This window comes from Schistocerca gregaria, chromosome 2 (assembly GCF_023897955.1).
Source record: "Schistocerca gregaria isolate iqSchGreg1 chromosome 2, iqSchGreg1.2, whole genome shotgun sequence".
In the NCBI taxonomy this organism is placed as follows: Eukaryota; Metazoa; Arthropoda; class Insecta; order Orthoptera; family Acrididae; genus Schistocerca; species Schistocerca gregaria.
The window spans coordinates 783,708,309-783,733,526 of NC_064921.1; the positions used below are offsets into that span (position 1 = coordinate 783,708,309).

Below are 25,218 nucleotides of genomic sequence, written 5' to 3' on the forward strand. Positions count from 1 at the left end.
GGTATACAAGTGGCCTAATTCATGCCATCCCTTTATTCATCAACCAATGACAAATAATTTGTATAGCGTGTCAATGGTGGGATCTGTATTAGATCTCTTTTACTGCATTAGCTGGCATTGCTCAGTTATGTATCCAAATCTTATATTAGATGGGAATTGAAACCAAATATGTCCACAATATAAAGAAATTAATGTAATAAATGTAAAGATGGTCCTTAGTAGGATACTATGTACCATGTTTATGTTTATTACGCATCTGGAGGCCACTGCCTCAAAAATACAAAATTTTAAAATAAACTTAATTTATTTATGAGCTTTCATAAATATGAGAACAGTATAGAAGACATAGTACAAACTCAATGTGATTAAATAAAATATTTGTAGTTTCCCCTCTAGATGCAAGAGCAAGTTAATTCTTGGGCAACAGTAATCTTAAGCAAGCAATGCAAAATAACCAATGAAGGAAACATGGCAATCTCAAATTCATTGTGTAGTATTTAATATATTGTCCATGTAATTTATTGATCCTGGTTGTAAACGCAAGTCTCACTGTAAGTTTTAGTTACTTAAATTTAAAAGAAAGGTTCAACAGAATGAGGGATGTGATAATTTCTTAATAATATTATCATTTCAGTTCAGTTATGTATAGAAAACATAAAAGTTTGTTTTGAACGCTCCTTGCTTTCACCCCTGTAAGCTTACCATGTACGCTCAAATGCTTTGCTGAGGTGATATTCTTTTTTATTTCCTCCAGTGCTTACCTTAAGCTGCCAGATGGCTAGCTAAAGTTTGAGAATTGTCATCAATGAACAATGATGTGAGCCTAAGAATGTGAGGCGTACGGTTAAGCTGAAGCATGGAGTCTGCCGAGTTATTTTTTCTATAGTTGAGTCCCTATAGGATGATCCCTGATGGTCGCTGTGGGCTGGGCATGACACCTTTGCCAGGCCTACCTCAGCCAGTAGTGTAACACAATTTTGTAAACGTCTCAATGGCAACACTTCAGTGATACCACAGCTCTGAACAGGGCTACTGTTTTTGCCTGCAGCCATTGGCGCTTCATAGTTGAAATCTGGCAACAGTGCTGGAAGCTGTCAGGGATGTTCTTACAATGTCTCTGCTATAGCACTGTACCTCTTAATACTGTGTCAGACTTTCTTCTGCCTGGTGTAGTGCAGCAACTCAACATGGCAAGGACTCAACAAGTTGTTGGAAGTCCTGTGGAGAAATACGGAGCCATTCTGCCTCTTTAGCTGTCAACAATTGTGAAAGTGTTGTGAGTGCTGTATTTCATGCATGAACTGACCTCTTGATTATATCCCGCAAATGTTTGATGGGATCTGGGTGGCCAGATCAGACACTCAAATTATCCAAAATATTCTTCAAACCAATTGTGACCAGTTGTAGCCCAGTGACATGACGTTGTTTGGGAACCTGAAGTCCATCAATAGGCTCCAAGTAGCTGAACATTACCATTTCCAGTCCAGAGGATCCAGTCCATTCCATGTAAGCACAGCCCACACCATTAAGAAAGCTTGCAAAATGCCTTGTTGACAAATTGGGCCATGGCTTCATGGGGTTTGTGCCACACTTGAAACCTACTATCAGCTCTTACTAAATGAAATCAGAATTCACCTGATCATGCCACAGTTTACCAGTTGACTGAGGTCCAACCAATAAGGTCACAAGCCCAGGAGAGGCACTGCAGGCGATTTGTGCTGTTAGCAGAGGCACTCGTGTCAGTCCTCTGCTGCCGCAGCCAGTTAATGCCACATTTCACCACACTGTCCTAATGGATACATTTGCCATATGTCCCACACTGATTTCTGTGGTTATTTCTTGCAGTGTTGCTTGCCTGTTAGCACTGACAACTCTAAGCATACATCGTTGCTCTCAGTCGCTAAGTCAAGGCCGTTGACTACTGCATTGTCCCTGGTAAAAGGTAATGCCTAAAATTTGTTATTCTTGGCACACTCTTGATACTGTGATTCTTGGGATATGATTTCTGAAATGGAATGCACCATGCATCTAATTCCAACTACCATTCTGTATTCAAATTCTGTTATTTCCTGTCATGTGGCCATAATCACGTTGGAAACTTTTTCCCATTAATAATCAGAAAACAAATGACAGCTCTACCAATGCACTGCCCTCTTATACCTCGTGTATGCGATACTATCACTATCCCATGACTTTTGTCACCTCAGTGTATTTAAGAAGTGTGCAATAAGTTGCTATTATTTCTCACAATAATTTAATCTTCAGCGAAAGTTTCTCATCAACATGTGTATGCTTACTCAAATAGAAAGGTAAAATTGTGTCATATAGATTAGGTGCATGTGACTTTGAAAGGATAGGCATTAGCTACAGTAACTCTTTGAAAATAAACTCAACAGCAGTGGAGCTAAATGTTAAAACTGTCCTTGTTTCAAGAGTTCCTTTCATTAATAATACACCTATTTTAAAATGATAAATCTAACTGGATTCATATTTCTTAAGGTGCCATGATTATTGTTGACAATAATGCAATCTATGGATGTGAGCCCACTACTCATATGAACAATCTATAATTGTAGATTTAATGGGAAGGGAGCTTACAATATTCACTCCCAATTCCAGGGATGGTCTGTCATCATGACTGTCACCAAACAGCCAAGAAACACGGTAAATTGTGGTTTCAAAAGCAATATCAACCAGTGGCTGATAGGTGTGAAAATTACTCAACTATCAGTTTCATAAGTCATGAGTACAAAACACTAATATGGATTCTTTACAGAAGAATGAAAAAAACTGGTAGAAGGCAACTTCAGGGAAATTCTGTTTGGATTCCAGAGAAATTTAGGAAAGCATTAGGCAATACTGACCCTATGTATTATTTTAGAAGATAAATTAACGAAAAGCAAACTCACATTTATAGCATTTGTAGACTTAGATAAGGCTTTTGTTGATGTTGATTGGAATACACTCTTTGAAACCCTGAAGGTAGCAGGGGAGCAAAAGGCTGTTTACAACATACACAGAAACCAGTAAGCAGTTATAAGAGTCGAGGGATGTGGAAGGGAGGGAGTGGTTGAAAAGGGAGTGTGACAGGGTTGTAGCCTATGCACGATGTTATTCAATATGTATATTGAAGAAGCAATAGTAGGAATTAAAGCTTAGGGAGAAGAAATAAAAACTTTCAGGTTTGCCAATGACATTGTAATTCTGTCAGAGATAGAAAAGGACTTGGAAGTGCTGTTTGAACAGAATGGACAGTGTCTTGAAAGGAGGATGTAAGATGGACACAAACAAAAGCAAAATAAGAATAATGCAATGTAGTCAAATTAAATCAGATGATACTAAGGAAATCAGATCAGGAACTGAGACACCTATTAAAGTAGTAGATGAGTTTTGCTATTAGTGCAGCAAAATAACTAATGACAGCCAAAGTAGAGAAGATATAAAATGTAGACTGGCAATGACAAGAAAAGCTTTTCTGAAGAAGAGAAGTTTGGACCATAGCCATTTATGGAAGCAAAACATGCAAGATAAATCTTGGGATGATAAGAGAATAGAAGTTTTCGAAATGTGGTGCTACAGAAGATTGCTGAAGATTCGATGGGTTGCTCATGTAACTAATTAGGAAGTGCTGATAAGAATTGGGGAGACAAGAAATTTATAGCACAACTTGACCACAAGAATGGATTGGTTGATAGGACACATTATGAGACATCAAGTAATCTTCAATTTAGTATTTGGGGGAAGTGTAAGGGAATAAAAATCATAGAGGGAGACCAAGAAATGAATATAGTAAGCAGATTGAGAAAGATGTAGGTTGCAGTAGTTATTTGAAGAAGAAGAGGCTCGCTCAGGATAGAGTAGCATGGAGAGCTGTGTCAAACCAGTCTTTGAACTGAAGACCACAACACTACACAACAACAATATTGACTACTATTATAGAAAGTCCCACACATTTTCTGCAAGATTAAGATCAGGTGATTTAGTGGACTAGTCAAGGTGATATAGTGATCCTAAGTGTTCATCAGACCAGGAACATATGTTCGCAGCCCAATGTATTGTCTTATTGGAAGAAGGGAGTTGCCCAGCATGATCATTATGAAGATGTAGAAGAATGGGGAGCACTTTGGCATTGAGAATCTTTAAGTAAATCTCCTGTCTCACATTCACAGTACCCCGAATTAGTGGCCCAAAAAGCATCTGCAAAACATTACACAACCACAGATGGACCAAACAATGCCTTCCCACACTGTGGGTTAAAATGCTATGGGGCCCTTTGGTGTACTCGAATCCTTGCATCCTTTTAAAACAACCTTGCGACTCACTGGAGGGCACTACATGCCTCCAGTCAACTGTTGTCCACTTTCTGTGTTGTTTGGCCCATTGAAGATATACAAATGTTTGTGCCACTATGAGAAATGATTTTGTTCTTGTTTTCCTGAAAACGGTCTTACTGTGGACCTATGCTTCTTTCTTTGGACTTGGCACAAACTCTGAAATTACATGTAAAGTGATAAGTGGTTGTGAACATGAAAAACAAACAGACTGCACAGAAGGATTACAAGTGGATGCAATGGTGTACCTGTTCAGTTCTGCTTAGATAATGTTCAAGAAATTGCTCCCCTTCTAAGAGCAATTTATTGTAGGTTGTTATAGAGTGCCGGCCGCGGTGGTCTCGCGGTTCTAGGCGCGCAGTCCGGAACCGTGCGACTGCTACGGTCGCAGGTTCGAATCCTGCCTCGGGCATGGATGTGTGTGATGTCCTTAGGTTAGTTAGGTTTAAGTAGTTCTAAGTTCTAGGGGACTAATGACCACAGCAGTTGAGTCCCATAGTGCTCAGAGCCATTTTGTTATAGAGTAATAAATCTTTCCAAATGGTTTGGAATATTTGTTGTCCAGTCTTAGGAGTCTTTTGAGACTATTCAGATGGCTACAGGCAATTGAGTAGTTGTATAGAGGAAGTGAATGTTTAACCCTATCTCTTGAGTCAAAGTGAGGACGGTGACCCTGATTTAACTGACAGGATATGTGTAGCAGGGCCTAAAAATTATCCAAGTACGCCAACAAACATTTCAGAGGGAGTCTCCGGGGCAATACATTGCTTCACTTGTCTCGTACACAAGACAGTGCTGAGAGTTGTTGGGCTCCAGTTGATAACTTCAATGTTGATGATGACTTCAAGCAAGAGGAAACACAGAAGAGCATGCCTACCATATGTCACTCTGAGGCAAGTTCATCAACCAATTAGCACTTCAGGCACCTCCCAACTTCAACATAAGATAGGACTCTCAGCCACTTAAAATTATGGCCATTCTGGACAACAAGACCAGAGTTATGTTTCAGGCAAGCAGAGAGCATTTTTGAACAGCATGGCATCAGGAGTAACATTGATTGTTTTTTTGGTGCACTTAAATGAAGTGCAGATAGTTCAAGCAAAAGTATTGCAAACTCAGTGTTACATTGAATTAAGAAACTATTTCATGAAACATTTCTGACTGATGCTGGTGATATGACTGGAGAAATTACTCAGAGATAAATAATTACGAGGCAAGTCTCCCAAACAGTTACTCAAGAAACTGGTGCATGTTTTGGCTCAAATGAACATCCACCTAACATTCGAACCATTTTAGCAGCTAAACAGAGATGCCTCTCAGTGTTCTGGTGGGTAAGGTGGATACCATATCAAACAACTTGCAATAGAATGTTTTCAGCATGGAGGCAAACAATATGACAGATAGCCCTGGACAGTGCATGCTTTGGGCAAGGCCACCTAGTGGACCCAGACCACTCATAACTTCCAGCATGCACATGGCAACAACTGACGAAGTGGTGCCCAAATAGCAGTGCTTTAACACAAACAACACTCAGATGCCATACTACGTAACAAGTGGTGAACCAAAACTTGTATTCAAGAGCAGGACGACTAGGATTGGGTTGATAGTAGTAACTGGTGGTGGTATCATCAAAGATGTGGTAACAAGGCTCAACAATGTGTTGCACTCTGCAGTCACGCAAATGCATCATATGCCCACAAACATCAAATTACGGTACCGTATTTACTCAAATCTAAGCCGCGTCTGAAAAATGAGACTCGAAATCAAGTGAAAAAAAAATTTCTCGAATCTAAGTGGCACGTGAAATTTGAGACTCGAAATTCTAGGGGAGAGAAAAGTTTTAGGCCGCATCTCCAAATCGAAACAAAGTTGGTCCATTGTAATATGAGATACAATTTAGGTCGAATGAATGACGATACAGCTACAGTAGTTTGGTTCGAGTCGTAAGCTTAGCAGTTAAGCTTTACCAGGTAGCCATTGCTAAGCGTCAGGCGCTCCGTCCGTATTTATACGGGTACCCTTCCTTTTTCACGTGCTTCGTCTGGTTTGAATTGATTGCTTATTTTTCTTTGATCTGATAAGCGGCGTTTTCTTTGTTATAGGTGTTCACGTCACTCTAAGCTGAAAATGCGTTACTGTACTATGTCATGCATTGTTTGTCGCATTCTGATAGTTCGTGTTGACCGCCTGTCGCCGCTCACGGCATGGCTTGCTTTTGTGCGCGCTGCCCCCGCTTACCAAGAGACTGCTATTTGTTGTTACTTACACTGCTGCTTTCTTTGATAATGATCAACAAGAACCAAATAATAGACTGCGTATGATATAAGATGTTCTGAACCAGAGTTTAGCGAAGATTTTTCTCCGTTTGAAAATCTTTGCAGGCGCCTCTTTAGTACATTACATTCTGCACAGAAATTAGAGTCATCTTAGATTTAAAAATCTAGTCAATTGCCGTGCTTCATTTCTGACTGTATCACTATTAGGCACAAGAATAATACGAATATAAACATGACATGATATGTACATTCTTCCGAGTTTGCTGTTGTCTCACTCTAGTTTCGTAGCTTATTAGGCAAACAGGATTTAAATGAGATAGCAGCAAACACGAAACAATACATGGAAAAATGTTTGTATTCGTATTATTCTTATGGTGAAGAGAGTACTGCATGCGATTCACAATTCATGAAAGTTCCTATTAGCAACCATCTCTTCTCACAGGTAGGAAAAAATTCAGAATGTAGAGTTGGCCATATTGTCAAAAGTCTTGCCAGTCGGATTTTCGCAGTTAATTGAAATGCTGCTACATTCGAAGATGAACAATATGGAATTTGTGTTTACTTCGTTGGATAATGTATGAAAATGCAGTGGTCAAAACTCGGGGCGGAAAAAAAAAGCTCGTCTTTTAACTTTTTTTTAATTTATTTACTGACGCAGAGGTTTTGGTGCCAGTGTTTATCTTTGTGTCTGCAAAGCATGCCTGTGTAGCGCACAGTAGGCCTACTTAATAATTATCATGTCATCTGGAACCTACGGAGTCAAAAATTTCAGCCCCTAGAGGTGACAAACTGGAGCCAACTATGAGAAAATTAAGATAAGTAAGAAAGTTATTTGTACATCTTACTCCTCTTGAAGCTTATGAAATGAGTCAATTATTCAGAAGAGTGAAAATCAACTGATGATGTGTGGAAGAGTAAGATCGCAAAGTGCTCACCACAACAGACAGTCCAAGTCCTGGTGCTGTGAATATTGACACATGGACAGGAGCTGGGCTGTCCCTGCACCCTGCTGCTGATGCAGGTGCTGTTTTGTTGATTCTCTTGTTGCTGCTGCAGATTACATGCAACAGCAGCAGCAACAACAGTAACAGCAGTACCAACACCATCCCCATCAACCGGACCAACAAGAGAATCAACAACAGCACTTGCATCATCAGCAAGATCACTTATGTTCAGGTGTCAGTATTCATAGCAGGACTCTAACTGTGACATGGGGAACACTTCTGACAATGACTGTTTGCCTTAGTGGGACTAACAGTTCAGCTCAGGGGGAGGGGGAGGACTGTACAGTCTGCAGAGCTCCATGTAGCCTCTGCTTAAATGTTTAGTTAGATATCAGTGCAACTTATGATGGTTCCCTGGACCGTACAAAAGGTGGGACATGGTTCTTAATAGGGTATACGAGGTGCTATCCAAAATTTTTTGGGACTGGTGCTGCCATCTGTTGAAAACCTTACCTTTGGACTAATGGTCACCATCACCCTCGAAGTAGTTCCCATCTGCACTTACACACCGGTCCCAGCGCTTCTGCCACTGGTCAAACATTTTATGGAAGTCCTGTTCTTTGAGTGTGTTTATTAGGGCCAGCGATGCTTCTTGGATCCTCCCTACAGTGTCGAGCCAACGGCCTTTCAACTTGAGTTTCAGTTTCGGGAATAGCTCAAAGTCGTAAGGTGCCAAATCTGGTGAGTACTGTGGGTGGGGTACAACTGCCATGTTGTTTTTTGCCGAAAATGTCCTGGTGAGCAAGTGTGTGTGACAGGGCATGTTGTCATGATGCAGCAGTCAGTTCTCTTGATGCCAAAGTTTGGGCCATTGTCGCTGCACGTTTTCACAGAGCCGTCACAAAACATCATAATAGTACACAGAATTCAGTGTTTGGTTGGGTGGGACGAATTCTTTGTGCACAGTTCTCTTCGTATCAAAGAAAACGATGATCATGTTCTTCACTTTGCTCTTCACCTGTCTCGCTTTTTTGGGTCTTGGAGAGCCCGGGCTCTTCCACTTAGATGATTGTTGCTTTGTCTCTGGGTCATAACCGTAAATTCAGCTCTCTTCGCTGGTGATAACCCATAACAAGAAGGTTGGATCATCAGATGAAGTCTGACGAAGGTCCATGCACACTTCAACACGCTGTGCCTTCTGATTGGCAGCCAAGATCCTTAGCACAAATTTTGCGGCGACACGATGCATGCCCATTTCATCATTCAACATTTGTTGACATGTCCAATAACCAATACCCACTTCATCCACAAGGTCTTGAATGGTTTGACGTCGATCCACATGAACCAACTGTTGAAGTTTGTCAACAATGTCTGGCATTGTGTGGGTAACAGGCCTTCCCATGTGAGCATCATCTTCAATGTCTGTACGGCCAGCCCTGAACCAAGCATGCATAGGCTCATGCTCTGTCCTCCAAACACTTGTTGAATCATTGCAAGGGTCCCCGTAGCACTTCTCCTGAGATTTGCATAGAATTTGATACACACACGCTGTTCTGCTCACGAATCCATCTTAAAATCGCCACACACCAAACACAGGGTTTTACGGAAAACACTGTGGACACGCAACATGTCCTTCCAGCTGAATGCTGCTCCACACATTGCTTCATCAGATATGAAGCTCTGGCCACCTAGTGGTGCAAAGATCTACTACTCCTGCTTTCCAGATGGCAGCACTAGTTCCAAAAAAATTTGATTCCACCTCATATGATCATCATAGATGGCACTGCATCTCTGCAACAAGCACCCATTGTGGCCACAAGGTCGTAAGGAGTTCTTGTGATAGGTTCTTCCATTCATTTACCTGCGCAGTTGACAACTACTGGAAGGTCATTGGTGCATGTGGATATGCTGCAATATATCTCTCCCCCCTCCCCCCAATGCACCCCACTCATGCTCCACAGGACTTAAGTCGGGAAAACGAGCAGGCCAGTCCGTTTGCCAAATATCCTCTCATTCCAAGAAGTGTCTGCCCCCAGTAGCTGAATGATCGGTGTGACGGACTGTCAATCCTCTGGGCCTGAGTTCGATTCCCGGCTGGTTCGGGAAATTTTCTTCACCCAGGGACTGGGTGTTGTGCTGTCCTCATCATCATACTTTCATCCTCATCAGCTGCAGGTCGCGGAGATGACATCAAATTGAAAGACCGGCACCCGGCGAACAGTCTGCCGAAACGGGGGGGCCCTCACCATACGATAAAATAAAATAAACAAAAATTCCAAGAAGTCCTCTACTTGCATTGTTTGATGCTGTCACACATTGTCACCTATAAATATGAAGTCAGGACCGAATGCATCCTGAAAAGATGCGCTTGGGGAAGGGGTACAGACTCACAGTAACATTCAGAAGTGAGTATACTGTATTCAAAGATTTGGAGGTCAGTACACCCACACAACATTATGCCTCTCCATGCTTAACACCTAGACTACCAAAATGATCGTGTTGGACAATGTTCCTGGGTTCATCTCATGTTCTCACCTCTTGCTATATGAGGGCACGTTTAGGTCGTTGCTAGGATGAACCTACTCATGCTGTGTGAGCCAGCCTGCCCAAGGCAGGTTAGTATGGGCTGGTAGCACACGTTGCAAGCTCCTGCCCCTTGTAAATGAAGTGTAAAATTCCACTCCAAACTCTAATCTGGGATAGATACTTTATACGAAATTGGTTTTAGTTCTCGTATTGTGAGTGTGAGTGTCACAGTATTTCCTACCTTAACCCTTATTATTAACCACAGATGCAATTAGAGTTGAAAGGGGATTGATGTGTGGACTCAAGTGGGGCCTATTTCGATGTGTACCACCAATGATTATATGTGTCTGGTAAGCAGTGCATAGTTCAAGGTCAAATAAAACCATTCCGGCCTGATACCCGGTAAGGAATAGTTGTTAGCAATGCCATCAGCATCGTTTTATGCATAATGGTGATATTTGTTGAAATTCAATGTGATAATTAAATGGCTGCACAAATGAGATGTAAAGGGAAGCATTGCTTTCATAGCTGATGTTTAATACATCACATAATTTCAATGAGGGAAGATGGACAGGGTGTTTCACCAGCAATCCAAGTGCTGTGTCCAGAATTGCACTGGAAAAAAATTGGGGAGGCAGGTTGTGAATGCTACATGCACTACAGCTCACTGATCAGACGTTGCCAGGTGGCACATTGGTTTTAGCAGAATCGAGACAGTAGCGGCATCGGGAAGAGGACTGACGGGTTTGGCACTAGCATGTGCTCACACATCTTGCACAAACTGAAACTGAAAGCTTACAGAGTGACTGCAGTAAGTTGGCTGACCAGTTTAGATATTTATGCTCTACACTCTCAGTCCAAAAAGTTTCGACAAGACTGGATTAACAAAAATGAGAGAAAACTTAAGATAAATGTTTCAATACTTCAGGTGTATCTCCCCCCCTCCCTCCCCTCAATTTGTGTATGAGTCACAATGGCTTGAACATCGACTATGATGTCAGAGCACTGATTGTTCATGTAAATTTTCTGCACTTATCAATTTTTTGATAGGTTTGTACTGATAACAGCAAGACTCGGCCCTCATGGTGATCTTTTTCAGAAAAGAATTTTCTATATTTTGTATTTCAGTCAAGTTGTTGCTGGTTTCCATGTGTCCTTGTTTTTGTTTGGGAATCAAAGTGTGTGGAACAAACTTCGCATGCATTTTTCTTTTCTTCAAGACATTCCAGATGATATATTGAACTCCTGATTTAGAGATGTTGCCCTATTGTGATTTATGACACAACAACGTTGATACACTGTAGTTGCACACCCACTACTCGGTACCAATTGCTCACAGGTGACTGGTTCACGCACATCTGCTGTCTACAGTCTTTTGTTCAAGTTACCAGTGTAGATACTGTGTCGGCATCTTTTATACATCGTGAATAAAACCAGTCTCAGAACTTTTCTGACAGACAGTGTATATTAGTACTGAAACTAGGTATTGCAGTTTGGGCATGACAGAGAGGTTGTTCCTGAAAATCTCTATTTTTTACAATGAAGCATGGCTACATTTATTGGGGTACTTGAACTCACAGTATGATCAGCGTTCAAGGTCTGAAAACCATCACTAGTTATACCAAGAGTCTCTGCTAGGTGTGAAAACAGTTATGTGCTGTGCAAAGAGTACAACATGATTTACTGCACCAATTTTTTCCACCAAACCATAACTTCTGACTGGTACCTGTGTGGTATCTCTGGCAGTGTTAGTTAATGTGAAAAATGTTGCTCCATGGTTTGGAATCCAAGTTAAACTGTATGTCCCTCTTTAATTAGTTGGTAAAACAGATCTAAGGTCAGACAAAGGGCAATTGCATACCATATACGACAGGACCAGAATTCAGACTGATGAATGTTTTATCTACTTTACTACTGTTTGACACTTACACTGTAGTTAGTGTTACAGGACTGTTTTTCAGAAGATGTCTGCAACAGATACAAATTCAGAAGATTCAGATTACAGACCCACCCAACCTGCATAATTATTTGATCTTAAATGTATGACTGATTGTTACATGCAGCGGTATAAAAACAGACATGCATGCTATTGGGAAATCATGAAATGTTTACTTAGAAATTCCACAACAGATGGGGCGTACTATCTTCCATAGCTCTAGGCACTCTCCAGCAGTTCAATGCATTATACCTCATTTCAAGAGGATCACTCAATATTTACACAGTTCATTTTCAGTTCCCCACTCCCTCACCCCATGCCCCCCCTCCCCCCTGCCAACTCCCACGTCAGATTAACAGACTTGTGTTTGCACAGGTTGCCTAAAGTAACTGTTTATCGATCTGTTGCCACAGGATGACTTTATGAAATATTATTGAGGATTAAACATTTTTGTCATAATGGTAAACTGTCAAGATGATAAATTAGTCAAATGATTAATATATGAAATTTTATTCAATTTGACATTCCTACTACAAGAAAACCATCCACATTAGATTGCATTTATCACACACCACTCACCAGTGCAAAGTCAAGTGCCAAGTAACTGGAAAAAAGCACAGGGGAATCCCATACATACATAAAGCTAAAGGATGGATCTGCAAATTAGAACATTAGTTTGCTGCACAATTCATGAACATACTATAAGTTTAAATTTAATAAACTTCCTTCAGACGGAACACATTCTAGCCACAAATTAGAACTGATTTAGAAACCGTAGTTTGTGCAAAACTGAACTTTCCCATTTCACATTGTGCCTTATTGCTGCGTGAACTTTTCATTATCTGCTTTCAGTGCTTCACTAGTTTTTGCTTCTGTATGATCCCATCAGGAGGCAGCATCTGCCTAAAAAATATGTTTTCACACTGTCTGCATGCCTTCAAGAAATAAAGGTAATTTTTATTGCTTTTAGTAATCATGAACTACAATGTACCTAGAACATGCTGTAATATGCTAATGTGTCCTGTGAGGTTCATTGACTTGGAGAATATCTGATTATTTATTTGGAGGTGGGAGAATTCTCGCGTGGCAAAGAGCACTGACAGTACTTTCCCATCACAGATTACCTGGGTTATGATATTTATAAAACAGAAATTCTTATGTGAGGGCAGTTTCTTATCTGTTATTTGTACCACTGGTAATGACACATTCGTATTTGAGCAAGTTCTGTGACTTTGATCTAATGATGAGTGTACAGCCACTTAATTTGAGGACAATGGGCCTCCACAATATATTTCATTTCTGCCAGAATTAGTTTCTACTTCTTGGTAGTTGTATGCAAATTCCTCAAATGCAGTTGTGCCGAAGGTTAATTAGGGAGAATTCACATGTTGGAGCAGAGCATGCTGGTAACTGCACTAGAGGTAAGGCCAGGTGAGTTTCACAGGTTGGTGCAGTGCGGCTGGTCTTCAAAAATGCAGTACTAGCAGGTATCTCAGTACTAACATGTTGCAACACCCCCCCTCCCCCCCTCCTCCACGCTGCCACCCTAGCCCTGCCTGTCTCCCCTCTGTAGACTGTCGTCTACTTTAACAGTGTATTATGTCCAGCGGAATGTTGTCAAGCAGATATTTTGTCATTCCATGTTCTCTCAGATTCAGCAGTGAGTTAACGAGCATTTCGCTCTCATTTAAGTATATGGCCGGAAGAGTCAGCCTTCAGGAATTGTAAAACTAACCCTGTCATCCAGGACCATGTGTTACAAAGAGTGCAGTTTCGCCACGAGGTGGGGAAACGTCTATTGTGCTAAATGAGGCCAAAGTGCTATAGTGTGCGAGACGGAAGAGAACCTAAGTTATAGGGAAACCCCGTAGAAGCTGTTTGTGGTCAAGGAGACGTAGAAGTGTTAAATATGGCAGAACTAAGATCGGCCATAAAGGGAAACATTTATGAAAACTATGTAATTCTGTAGCAATTCGGGGAATGAATTCACAGTAATTTTAATCTACCATCCTTCATACATTTTCATGGTAATCCCAATAAAACTTCAATATTGTTCATATCTATAATAGTTTAGGATTTATTGTTAAAGTGAGATTAACAAGTTTTGTAACAAAGACATGAATGCTAAAATCTGAACGCTTTGGTCGATCTTAACGATCGATATTTCATATAGAAGAGCATTATTAAAATGACAAATGTTGTAAATATCAACTCTGTAACTTCATTTGTTTAAAAGATATAGTAACTTTAAATTATCATTATTTCAGTTAAGTATCAGATCATAATTTCCTCCACACAAAACCCACTGAACGATGACAGCATGACACCTTATTGAATCATTAGGTAATAGAATATTTGATGCAAGGTTTAGTGCATAATAGTTACTTTTGTTCTTTATTTGTTTATCAGAAAGCACATTGATGCAAGGCTACTGGCCATAACATTCAAAGTTAAAAGGATATTGTATTGGTTTTATGTAAAAGAATTTAACGTTTATTATGAAAATGGATATTATTGTTACTTTATTTAGAACGTGAAAGTGGTCAAGCTTTGATTATTTAAATATGTTAAAATGTAAAATAAAGTAGAGAAAGCTGTACCGGTAGCCAATCAGATGGACGGCCTTAGGATAGGGAACTCCCTATTCGGGCCTAGTCAGATGAGCGAAGATGTTCGGCGCGTGGGAAAACGCGGCAGGGGCCAGGCAGAGAGGAACAGTACGGATTGAGACGTGAAAGCGGACAGTCGGTCTTTAGGCAGCTAGGAAGTAAAACGACTTGAAAATTTCGCGTTGTGTGGTATCGCAGGGCTTAGGCTCTGGGCAGTGAACAGTCGTGTAAACGATGAGGTGGAGTATCGGACATGTGTTTCACGATGAGATTGTGAATGATCGAACTTTATCAAATGGATATGCGCTCGAGTGTAATAGTAACCCTAAATACGACCACTTTCGCTATTAGTTTGCTTTCAGAATAAACATTATTCTAACCAAATCGCAGCTGTGTGGCAAACGTCATTTATGGATCGTTAATTTAGTTGAGGAGGTATTGAATAGGATTGGGGAGAAGAGAAGTTCGTGGCACAACTTGACTAGAAGAAGGGATCGGTTGGTAGGACATGTTCTGAAGCATCAAAGGATCACCAATTTAGCTTTGGAGGGCAGCGCAGAGGGTAAAAATCGTAGAGGGAGACCGAGAGATGAATACACTAAGCAGATTCAGAAGGATGTAGGTTGCAGTAGGTACTGGGAGATGAAGAAGCTTGCACAGGATAAAGTAGCATGGTGAGCTGCATCAAACCAGTCTAAGGACTGAAGACCACATCAACAACAACAATTTAGTTCCCTATATTGTTATTATATGTTATATTGACTTTGCATTTCGCAAACTCGGCATCAGCCAGACAATTTAACCAAAGGGTCACAAGTCTCTAATTTAGGGCGTGTAATGAGACAAGTACGGTTCAACCCCTAGACGAGTTTGAGCCAAGACATTTCGATGAAGAGGAACCGCATGTGAACCCAAACATCTTTGGGATGTTAGCTTGCACAGCCGATGTAATTTTGTTGTGTTCGGCATCAACACAATTGTTAGTTTCGCCGTGAACATTAATCTGACCACGAGAAGATACAACAAATGTTACAAAGCGATTGTTTATTTCAGCACAACAATACGACAATATATTTTTTTCGATGTAGGACTGGGACTACATTTGGCAATCACCCGTACTTTCACATAACAGTGACGTTGTTTTCGTTATTTTTAGGTGTTTAATAGAGAGTATTCTGAGTATTGGAGCTATTCAAGTGCTTTTATAACTTAAATGCTGTTCACTTTGAACACATTCTAAAATTCCGGTAACCCAGTCGAATGTTTTAAGTTTAGTATTTAAATCTTATACTGTACCAGACCCAAAATAATCTCTTCATTAATAAAAATCTACGCTTAGGAGCAAGATGATTAGGGGAAGTAAACTACAGGATCAGTTTCTATTTAATTTATCCGCTTCCTTGGCAGCATACAAATCAAAGCTACTAGGTCGTAGAACGAGTCACTACACAGTTTACAGAACAATTATCAGAAATTTTTTAAACAAAAGACTTGATAAAAACAAAAACAAAATTGTGAGACAGTGCAGGAATACATAATACTCAAACCTACTGCGTGTAGCTGCTCTGTAGAATGGGAGTGTGCCATAACGAAACCTTTCATCTCAGACCCGAAGATTTCAGGTTTATCTACCAATTTTTTCATCTCTGCTAGAAGTATACTGAAGACCTAATTAAAGCACACCCTTGTATATAATGTGTAAGGAGTGATAACCTACTCAGTATCGGTTTTTGTGTTCCGTGCCTCAATCCGTAAAAATGTTGTCCATCTGTGTGTCAGACTGTTATAAACCATTCTTCTCAGGTATGGGTAGACATACCAAGTTGGAATTTATGTCACACACTTAGGTCTATGGTCCCTTGGCGGCGCAAAAATGGAAGCTTCTAAGTCAGTGCAGTCAAAAGATACGACCATTTATGTCAATGTTTTGACAGTCGCAAACTCATTCATCAAAACGTATAGGGTTCTTGCCCTTGACCTACGACAAGAAGTTTGGCGAGAAGAGAGGTTTCACAGTACAAGTAAAGGAAAAAACCATAAAATTGTTAATTTTTAGTTATACTACTCCAAAAATTATTTCTATCATTATTTGTTATCAGACTTCGGACTTAAAATAAAAATGTTCTCAAAAGTATTGGAGTTCCCGGGATCAATATCTCGCCAATATCAAAGTCGATAACAGGCTAAAACTGCCGACAATCTCGACTCGCAGGGTGAATGAACTGTCTATATACATAAGTTTGTACGGAACCCTCAGAGAGCGAGGCCTATTCACACCTTGCCAATTTTTCCATCTAGTGTTCATTGGATGAATGTTGCACTTTCTCCTGAATGAGTCAATATTGTCAACGACAAATCCAATGATGGAGGCATCACGTAAAGGTAAAGCCAAGGTAAAATAGTTCCAAGGACAATATACAGCAAAGATATACCCATTCATAGACTTACTGTTTAGATAGGACAGAATTCTGAGCGACCTGAACAACGACCTAGGCCAGTTCGAGAACTGATACCGTAGATCTGCCTGATTGTCCATTTCTGGGCTAAGAATATTCTTAGCGAGTGCACAGGGGTATTACAAAACACAGCACCACTGGAAAAGGTTATTTACAGACGAATGGAAAAACTGGTAGAAGCCGACCTCGGGGAAGATCAGTTTGGATTCCGTAGAAATGTTGGAACACGTGAGGCAATACTGACCTTACGACTTATCTTAGAAGAAAGATTAAGGAAAGGCAAACCTACGTTTCTAGTATATGTAGACTTAGAGAAAGCTTTTGACAATGTTGACTGGAAAACTCTCTTTCAAATTCTAAAGGTGGCAGGGGTAAAACACAGAGAGCAAAAGGCTATTTACAATTTGTACAGAAACCAGATGGCAGTTATAAGAGTTGAGGGACATGAAAGGGAAGCAGTGGTTGGGAAGGGAGTGAGACAGGGTTGTAGCCCCTCCCCGATGTTATTCAATCTGTATATTGAGCAAGCAGTAAAGGAAACAAAAGAAAAAATCGGAGTAGGTATTAAAGTCCATGGAGAAGAAATAAAAACGTTGAGGTTCGCCGATTACATTGTAATTCTGTCAGAGACAGCAAAGGACTTGGAAGAGCAGTTGAACGGAATGGACAGTGTCTTGAAAGGAGGATATAAGATGAACACCAACAAAAGCAAAAAGAGGATAATTGAATGTATTCGAATTAAGTCGGGTGATGCCACGGGAATTAGATTAGGAAATAAGAGGCTTAAAGTAGTAAATGAGTTTTGCTGTTTGTGGAGCAAAAGAGCTGATGATGGTCGAGGTAGAGAGGATATAAAACGTAGACTGACAATGGCAAGCAAAGCGTTTCTGAAGAAGAGAAATTTGTTAACATAGAGTATAGATTTAAGTGTCAGGAAGTCGTTTCTGAAAATATTTGTATGGAGTGTAGCCATGTATGCAAGTGAAACATGGACGATAAATAGTTTGGACAAGAAGAGAAAAGAAGCTTTAGAAATGTAGTGCTACAGAAGAATCATGAAGATTAGATGGGTAGATCATATAACTAATGAGGAGGTATTGAAGAGAATTGGGGAAAAGAGGTGTCTGTGGCACAACTTGACTAGAAGAGGGGGTCGGTTGGTAGGATATGTTCTGAGGCATCAAGGGATCACCACTTTAGTATTGGAGGGCAGCATGGAGGGTAAAAATCGTAGTGGGAGAGCGAGAGATGAATACACTAAGCAGATTCAGAAGGATGTAGGTTGCAGTAGGTACTGGAAGATGAAGAAGCTTGCACAGGATAGAGTAGCATGGAGAGCTGTATCAAACCAGTCTCAGGACTGAGGAGCACAACAACAACCTCAGTGTGGTACCACACATCAATACCACCCCACAGGTGTTCCGCAGCTGGCAACGGATTTGGAAGTTTCCACCAGGTGCCGACAGCAGTTGTGCAGGATCTGGAAGACCCAATGCTGTGCACCCACTCAGCCATAGCTCCAGCAGCTCATTACCACAAGTGTCCTCTGCCGCCACGATACAGGACGGCCAGTGGCAGCCGCTCGGGCCACTCACACTTAGAGCCCCTTCGCTAGGACACCATCGTTCGTGGTTAGTTCAGAGAGCCTCTTCCTTGTTGATATTGAGCACTGGACTTCATTTCTTGTTGCATTATTTGTAATGAGTCTTCATACACTTGGAGAAAGTAAAACTTCTGTTTACCGTGTTAACTTGTTCGCTAATCACTTCTGTTCCTGTCCAGCTTTCCTATGATGACAGTTGGCACACCAACGAACTCATCTCTCCTTACCATTGTGTAAGAAGTCGTCACAACACTTGGCTTCAATCTAACTGCGACTACTGTGTATGCAAACATCAGCTACCACATCTACTAAATTAATGTGTTCCAGAGATGAATTCCTTACCGTGTGCTGAAGCTACAGAAATAAAAAGGTAAGTGTTGACAACAGTGGGGGCTTGCTGGGTACCTACCTGTGAGTCGCCGGTGCGCATGAGCTGCCAGTTGCAGTCGAGCTGCTCCTCGGCCTGCAGGTAGTAGCGGCTGTCCGTCCAGAGCGCCGCCGCCTCCAGCGTCACCACGGCGTCCCCGGCGCTGCCCGTGAAGCCGCTCACGTAGTCGCGCCGCCGGTCATGGTCCGCCACGTACTCGCTCTGCGAACAGGCGGCGCGTAGCGCTGCTTAGCTATAGTTCAATTCCTTCATCTTGGCGGTTCGCGCATGCCCACCCAGACACGGGAAATTGCTGCGTTGCCAGTTGTACGCGCCAAGAGAAGCAGCGCCATAGTATAGTTGGCAAACTTACGTTTAGGGGGGAGCCCGCAGTTTATGAAGTAAAGCCACCACGGCCGTATTAACCTTATTGCTGCTACAGAGACGTGCGCCCCTCGCGTGGATCTGCACGGAGATAACTTGTCCTCCGATGTGTGATGGAGTTCGCAGCAGTTAGTGCTTTGCCTCCCATGCATGCCGATGTAATGCGTCTTCACATGTAGAATGTCTTCTCGGGTGTTTCCTCAGCACAGTTCTGCAGTGCTCGCTATGCAGCGAGCAGGTGTGGCCAGCGGGTGGTGACGCTGCGCGGCAGTTTGCTGCCCAGCGTCCGAATTTGGGCGTTGTGTGACCGGCCAGCACGTTCGCAAAAGGGCGGGCGGTCGCCTGGAAGAGATCACGGAGCAGAGGTACTTCCGCGATGTCGTCAAGCTGAGCGGTGGGGAAATCGTAAGGCAGGTGCAAGGCCAGCCGAAGGATGAGATTCTGCAGTGTCTCCAGCTTCTTCAGGTTCGTGTCGGCGGCGTTCCCCCAGACGACGACGACGTATTGGAGTACAGGGCGGAGCAGCGCCTTGTAGTGATGCCCAGCCGCGGTGGTAGTCGGGAGCCGGGGTTCAGCACCGGGTACAGGATGCGGAGCCGGTTCCGCACTTTGGCCTTCACTTCGCGGATGTGCGGAACCCACGTGAGTCGGCGGTCGATGGTGACGCCGAGGTAATGCGCCGTGGGACACCACGGGACAGGGCTGCCACCGACGGTGAGCGGTTGCAGACCCGCAGGAACACGTCGCCTGGTGACGATCAGGAACTGCGTCTTGGCCCCATTGAATTGTAGACGCCACTTGACGGCCCAGGCTGCCAGGGTGTCAACGGCGAGCTGCAGACGGCGGCGCATGACGGCGGCATTGAGGCTCCTCGTATATAGAGCCGTGTCATCCGCGTACAGGGCGAGCCGCACACGGTCGATCTTCGGCGCATCAGAAGTGTACAGCGAGTACAGGAGTGGTCCCAAGACCGAGCCCTGTGGCACACCGGCGTTGATGCGGCGGACGGAGGACAAGCCATGCGCGGTCCGCACATGGAAGGTCCTATCGGCAAGATAGGACATGCTCCCCATTCCCGCATTCCGCGATGTGCGCGATTTTGTTATCATGCACTGCTCGCCTGTGCAGGCACATGGTGTTTCGACTCATTTGACACACTTTATCATTCGATTTCACGAAAACTATTTGGCCCAAAAATTTGATTTTTACACATCTTCTTGACTGATACCTTCCCCCCATAAATGACTTAATTTTGTTTCGATGTTCAACGCAGTTATTGTGCAGCATTAGATGTAGTAAACCATTGCACGAAATTTTGAAGAGTTTGCAGAGGTAAAAGTCCATAGCGTATACTTTCCGTATGGTCGATTATAGTTGCCACTAGAAATTTCAAAAAATTACATTAAAACGAATAAAATTAATGAAGTAAGACACTTTGATATTGTTTTAAATAAAGGAAATATTAAGCACCGATCAAGGTTTGAACTTTAACCACGACGCTAACGCAGCTCGTCATTCAATACATCTCTAGGAGGACTTTAAAATATCACGCAAAATACCGACAAACACTGTTGGTATGATTATCAGTTACTCACGTTTCGTCGAAGTACAATAGGAAATAAACAATTACCGCTGTTGTTTATTGCGAAAAGCAGTTAGTGAGAATGATACAAACAACTTTCCTTGCTATCGCCTGAATTAGGAGGCTTATTGCTTGTTTGTTTTAATTAATTAATAGAATATGAAGCAATTGGTATAAAGAATGCTTTTTCCAAACTTTCTATAAAAGAAAGTCTGCTATCAAGACATTGCTTTTGTACATCATACCACACTGCTGTGAAAAATGTAAGGACGAAAGGAAATTTCACATGATGCGTCACTAACCAGTAACGTACAGGGTGGCGCACGAAATGTGTTACCATTTTGTTTTTAAATATAAACTTTATTGTTAATACAATCTGAAAGGAACACATACTACAATGAAGAGTCGTCCATGCAGATTTGTTCTAACTCAGCACATGCTCAGTATCTCCACCATTTCGTTTCCTAACTTCCTTCAAACGAACACTGAAGTTAGTGATTACCCTACGGCACATGTCTTCCGTAATTTCACTGCAAGCTTGAAGAATAAGTCTTCTGAGCTCCATTAAATCACGTGGATGTTCCGGGGAAATTTTTTCCTTTAGGAACCCCCAAAGAGAAGTCACATGGATTGAGGTCTGGAATATTGGGGGGCCAATTTTGTCCGTCACTGAAGCGACCTGGAAACCTGTGTAGCGGGACTTTGAATTTCTCCGCGCTACACTCGTTCCCTCAGATATAAATTATACCGTCGCAGCGGTATGAGCGCACGACGGCAGAGAAAATACTACAATTGTAACTCTTTTTTTGTTTTCTATCCGTCTATTGTCTCTCGAGAGCGGAAGCTTAATGCAGACGTAAAAACTTATTAGCTAGTCTTGATCTGATTAAGACGAAAAAACTTATTAATGTGTAGACATATTGTGGAAGTTGTTATGAAATTCGGAGGATGGAAGTAGCAACGTAAAATAAATTGCATTCAGTGTCAAGATGATGTTGATTTGTATAAATTAGTGATTCCTGGACGACTGCAAGATTTCGGAGCAGAAGTTTCACGCAGAAATGAAGTAGGAGACCTGGACGCCGCACGAAAGAAGACATGTTAACATTGTAAAGGATGAACTCTTATCTATTCTATTTCCCCCTGTCAGTTACATTTTGCTATTCTCTGTTCTTTTTCAAATAATTTTTGTAGTGGGAATTGGTTTGACTTTTGCTCAAAAATCCACAAGGACCACCCCAACAATAGCTTTTCCGAATCGCGAAGTCCGATAACTTTTCTGTAATACGAAGTCCGATTTGCATTTCATTCTTTCACTTTTTTCACGGTCATTAACGATTTTAAAAACCCCTTTTTATTCACCATTTCTTCCCACATTTTCAATCTTTTCTTTTCTTCTCTTTTTCTTTTTTATTAACCACTACACCTAAATGAAATCATCCGCATGTCGAAATTCTCGTGTAAAAACTCCAACACAGTGTTTGCAGTATGTGGCCTTGCTCTATCGTGCATCGACCACTGCGTGTTGAAGGGCAAGGCAGTAGCAAGAAGCTGTGGAATGAAGCTATTGCGAAGCATGCTCAAATAACGCTCGCTGTTCACAGTTTTTTTTTTTTTCAAAGAGAAAGGGTCCAATAAGTCCGTGACTGGAAATTGCTGCCCATGCTGTAATCCTCGGAGAATAATGTTGTCGTTCATGAAGCACTTGTGCGTTTTCAGTGGCCCAAAAGCGTACATTTTGTTTGTTGACCACACCGTCTAAATAAAATGCGCCTCGTCTGAAAACCAAACGCTCTTGAGAGTTCCTTCCCTGTCCTCTGCCCAATGAGCAAACAGTAGTCTCTGCTGCTTGTGTTCTTCAGTGAGCTTCTGTGCACAGGTCATCTTGTATGGGTATACACAGAGGTCACTTTTAGGAATGCGTTGAACGGAGCGTCTGGATATTCGCAGTTGCACTGCTGCCTTTCTACACGATTTCCCGGGACTTCTCTGTACAGCAACTCGTATCGCTTCAGTATTCTCCGGCGAACAAACAGGCTTAGGCCGAGGTCGCTTCGCTTCCAATACTGTTCCTTCCTGTACAAATTTATCGTACACTCTGTGGATGATCTTCTTGCAAGGGACCCATCGTGTGTTAAACTGTCGTCGAAATCGCCTCTGACTCACAACAAGGCTTTTCATTTCATGAAAAAGTAACACAATTGCCAATCGTTGCTGTGTCGTCAGTCTTCCATTGTCAACCATTGCTTCTTACAAGTCTCCTAGCGGCAGTATCGTGAATTACACGTTATTTCGTAACTCATTTGTTTTTCCAAGCTCTACTGGTAATGCTTTAGAGATCCCATCGGGATATCTAATGTGCGTCGTAAATTGTGAAAGAAACAATTGGTAACACATTCGTGCGCCACCCTGTAGCTCAATGAAACGTGGACCGTACACAGAAAGAATTGTCACAGGGCAGTGTAGTGCAGAAGATAACACACACAAATGCAGAATCAGACGAACAGAAATGCCGCTTTTATTGAAAGACGATAACTACACTGAAGTCATCACGATACTTGCTAGTCCCTTGGACGTAATAAAAGGCAAAACACGGTTTCTTAGTAGAGAGACTGATCGCCAAGGATGGCAACTCATGCTCTGCTATGTGATCCCATGCTAGCCACCAGGTGTGTAAAGAGTTCTTGTCGTAGAGCTTTGCATTCCTCCGCCAGCACAGTTGACAACTACTGATTGGTAGTTGAAACGTAACAGTCCAATTAAAATTAATAAAAACACATAAATTTTAACCGTAAACAGTACTTTCCGACAAAGAGGTTCTAACAACCCTACCACAACAAAGGTCAAAATTTAATAATGATTGTGGTGTTGCTCTCGCTGCTAGATATTGCATTTTCGGCCAACAACAAAGTTATTATATGACAGGTGTCATTAGAGCACAGTTAATAAAGTCATTTCATGTAATAATGAATAAATTAGGCACTCATCTTTTCGTGTTTCCCTCGCTGGTCTCGTAAAATCATGGTTCAATCGTCGAAAATCAAGGTGGTGATGATTCCAAGCCGGATGCAAAGAGGCCTAGGTTTTATTCTGTTCTATTCAAATGTTTATAGATGTGTTTCATAAACCATGCTTGAATATTAAACCTTAGAAAGATAGCACAATGGTGATGTAAAAAAATAATCAGCACTCCGAATTTAAGTTACACTTCCTTTTTATTGCTTTTGTTGCAATATCACGAAACACAAAACATCACTTCACAACACAAAACATACTTGAAAACATCTTCCTCACATTTTGTAAGCTAACTACAATATGCGCCTTTCCAACACGATGTCCAAGACTTGACTTTCTCAAGGTCCGACTCTCTAACAACTAATAACCTCTTACGCGCCCAAAAATCAAGAGTTACAAGTACGTCTAAGATCATAGTGACAAAAGAAAGAATACACATAAGAATAATATCATTGCAATACAAACATATCGATGTATCAAAGTACCTCTACGTTAATGAAATCAAATCTGAATGTTGTCTCAGAAATATATCAACTACTTTGCAGAACCACAGTAGAATATTGCTGGTATCGAGAGGTTGAGTTGAGGTGCCGTAACGGTTACGTAATTCAAGTAACATTACAACATGTATGGAAATATGTACTTGTGTAAAAGTTACGAAGGAAGTGATTACAGAATCTTAATTACACTAATGTGTAAAAGTATGTTAATTGGTAGGAACATTTTATATGATATGAATATCTTGTAATTAGTAAATATAACAAGTGCATTGTTAACATTTGATACCTAACGACTTGCTTCAACTTATATAAAGATTAGAATTCACTCATGTACTTAATATATAAGAATCTAGGTAATCTTTAAAATGTGACATTTGTTTTAGGATGAGAGTTTTAATCGCTAATTAATCGAAAATGATTCTTAACAATGCCGAGGATTGTTCGGGATTATTTAGAATATATATGCCATATTGGCATAGGAACCAGTCTGGTATGAGATTTTAGACAGAAAGCATGTAGCTTGTTGTGCATGATTTATTTCATTATTGTAAGTATATTATAACCTGTCTCAGATTTGTCAAGACGCTTTTAATTAATTTGAGATTATAATAAATGTTCAGTAGAAACAAAAAACACGATTAATTATCTAAAAAATAACTTTATAGTTATTTTTTTTACGGTTACTGTTT

At 41.4% G+C, this 25,218-nt stretch overlaps 1 protein-coding gene across 2 annotated transcripts in view; it reads right to left on the reverse strand.

Moving 5' to 3' along the window:
* LOC126335041 (xaa-Pro aminopeptidase ApepP-like) overlaps positions 1–25,218 on the reverse strand; it is a 232,299-nt gene that overhangs the window by 88,918 nt on the left and 118,163 nt on the right. For both annotated transcript variants that reach the window (XM_049997910.1, XM_049997909.1), the window contains exon 3: positions 19,091–19,270. In XM_049997910.1, coding sequence (XP_049853867.1) covers positions 19,091–19,270 — 180 coding nt within the window. The remainder of the gene's footprint in view (positions 1–19,090; positions 19,271–25,218) is intronic.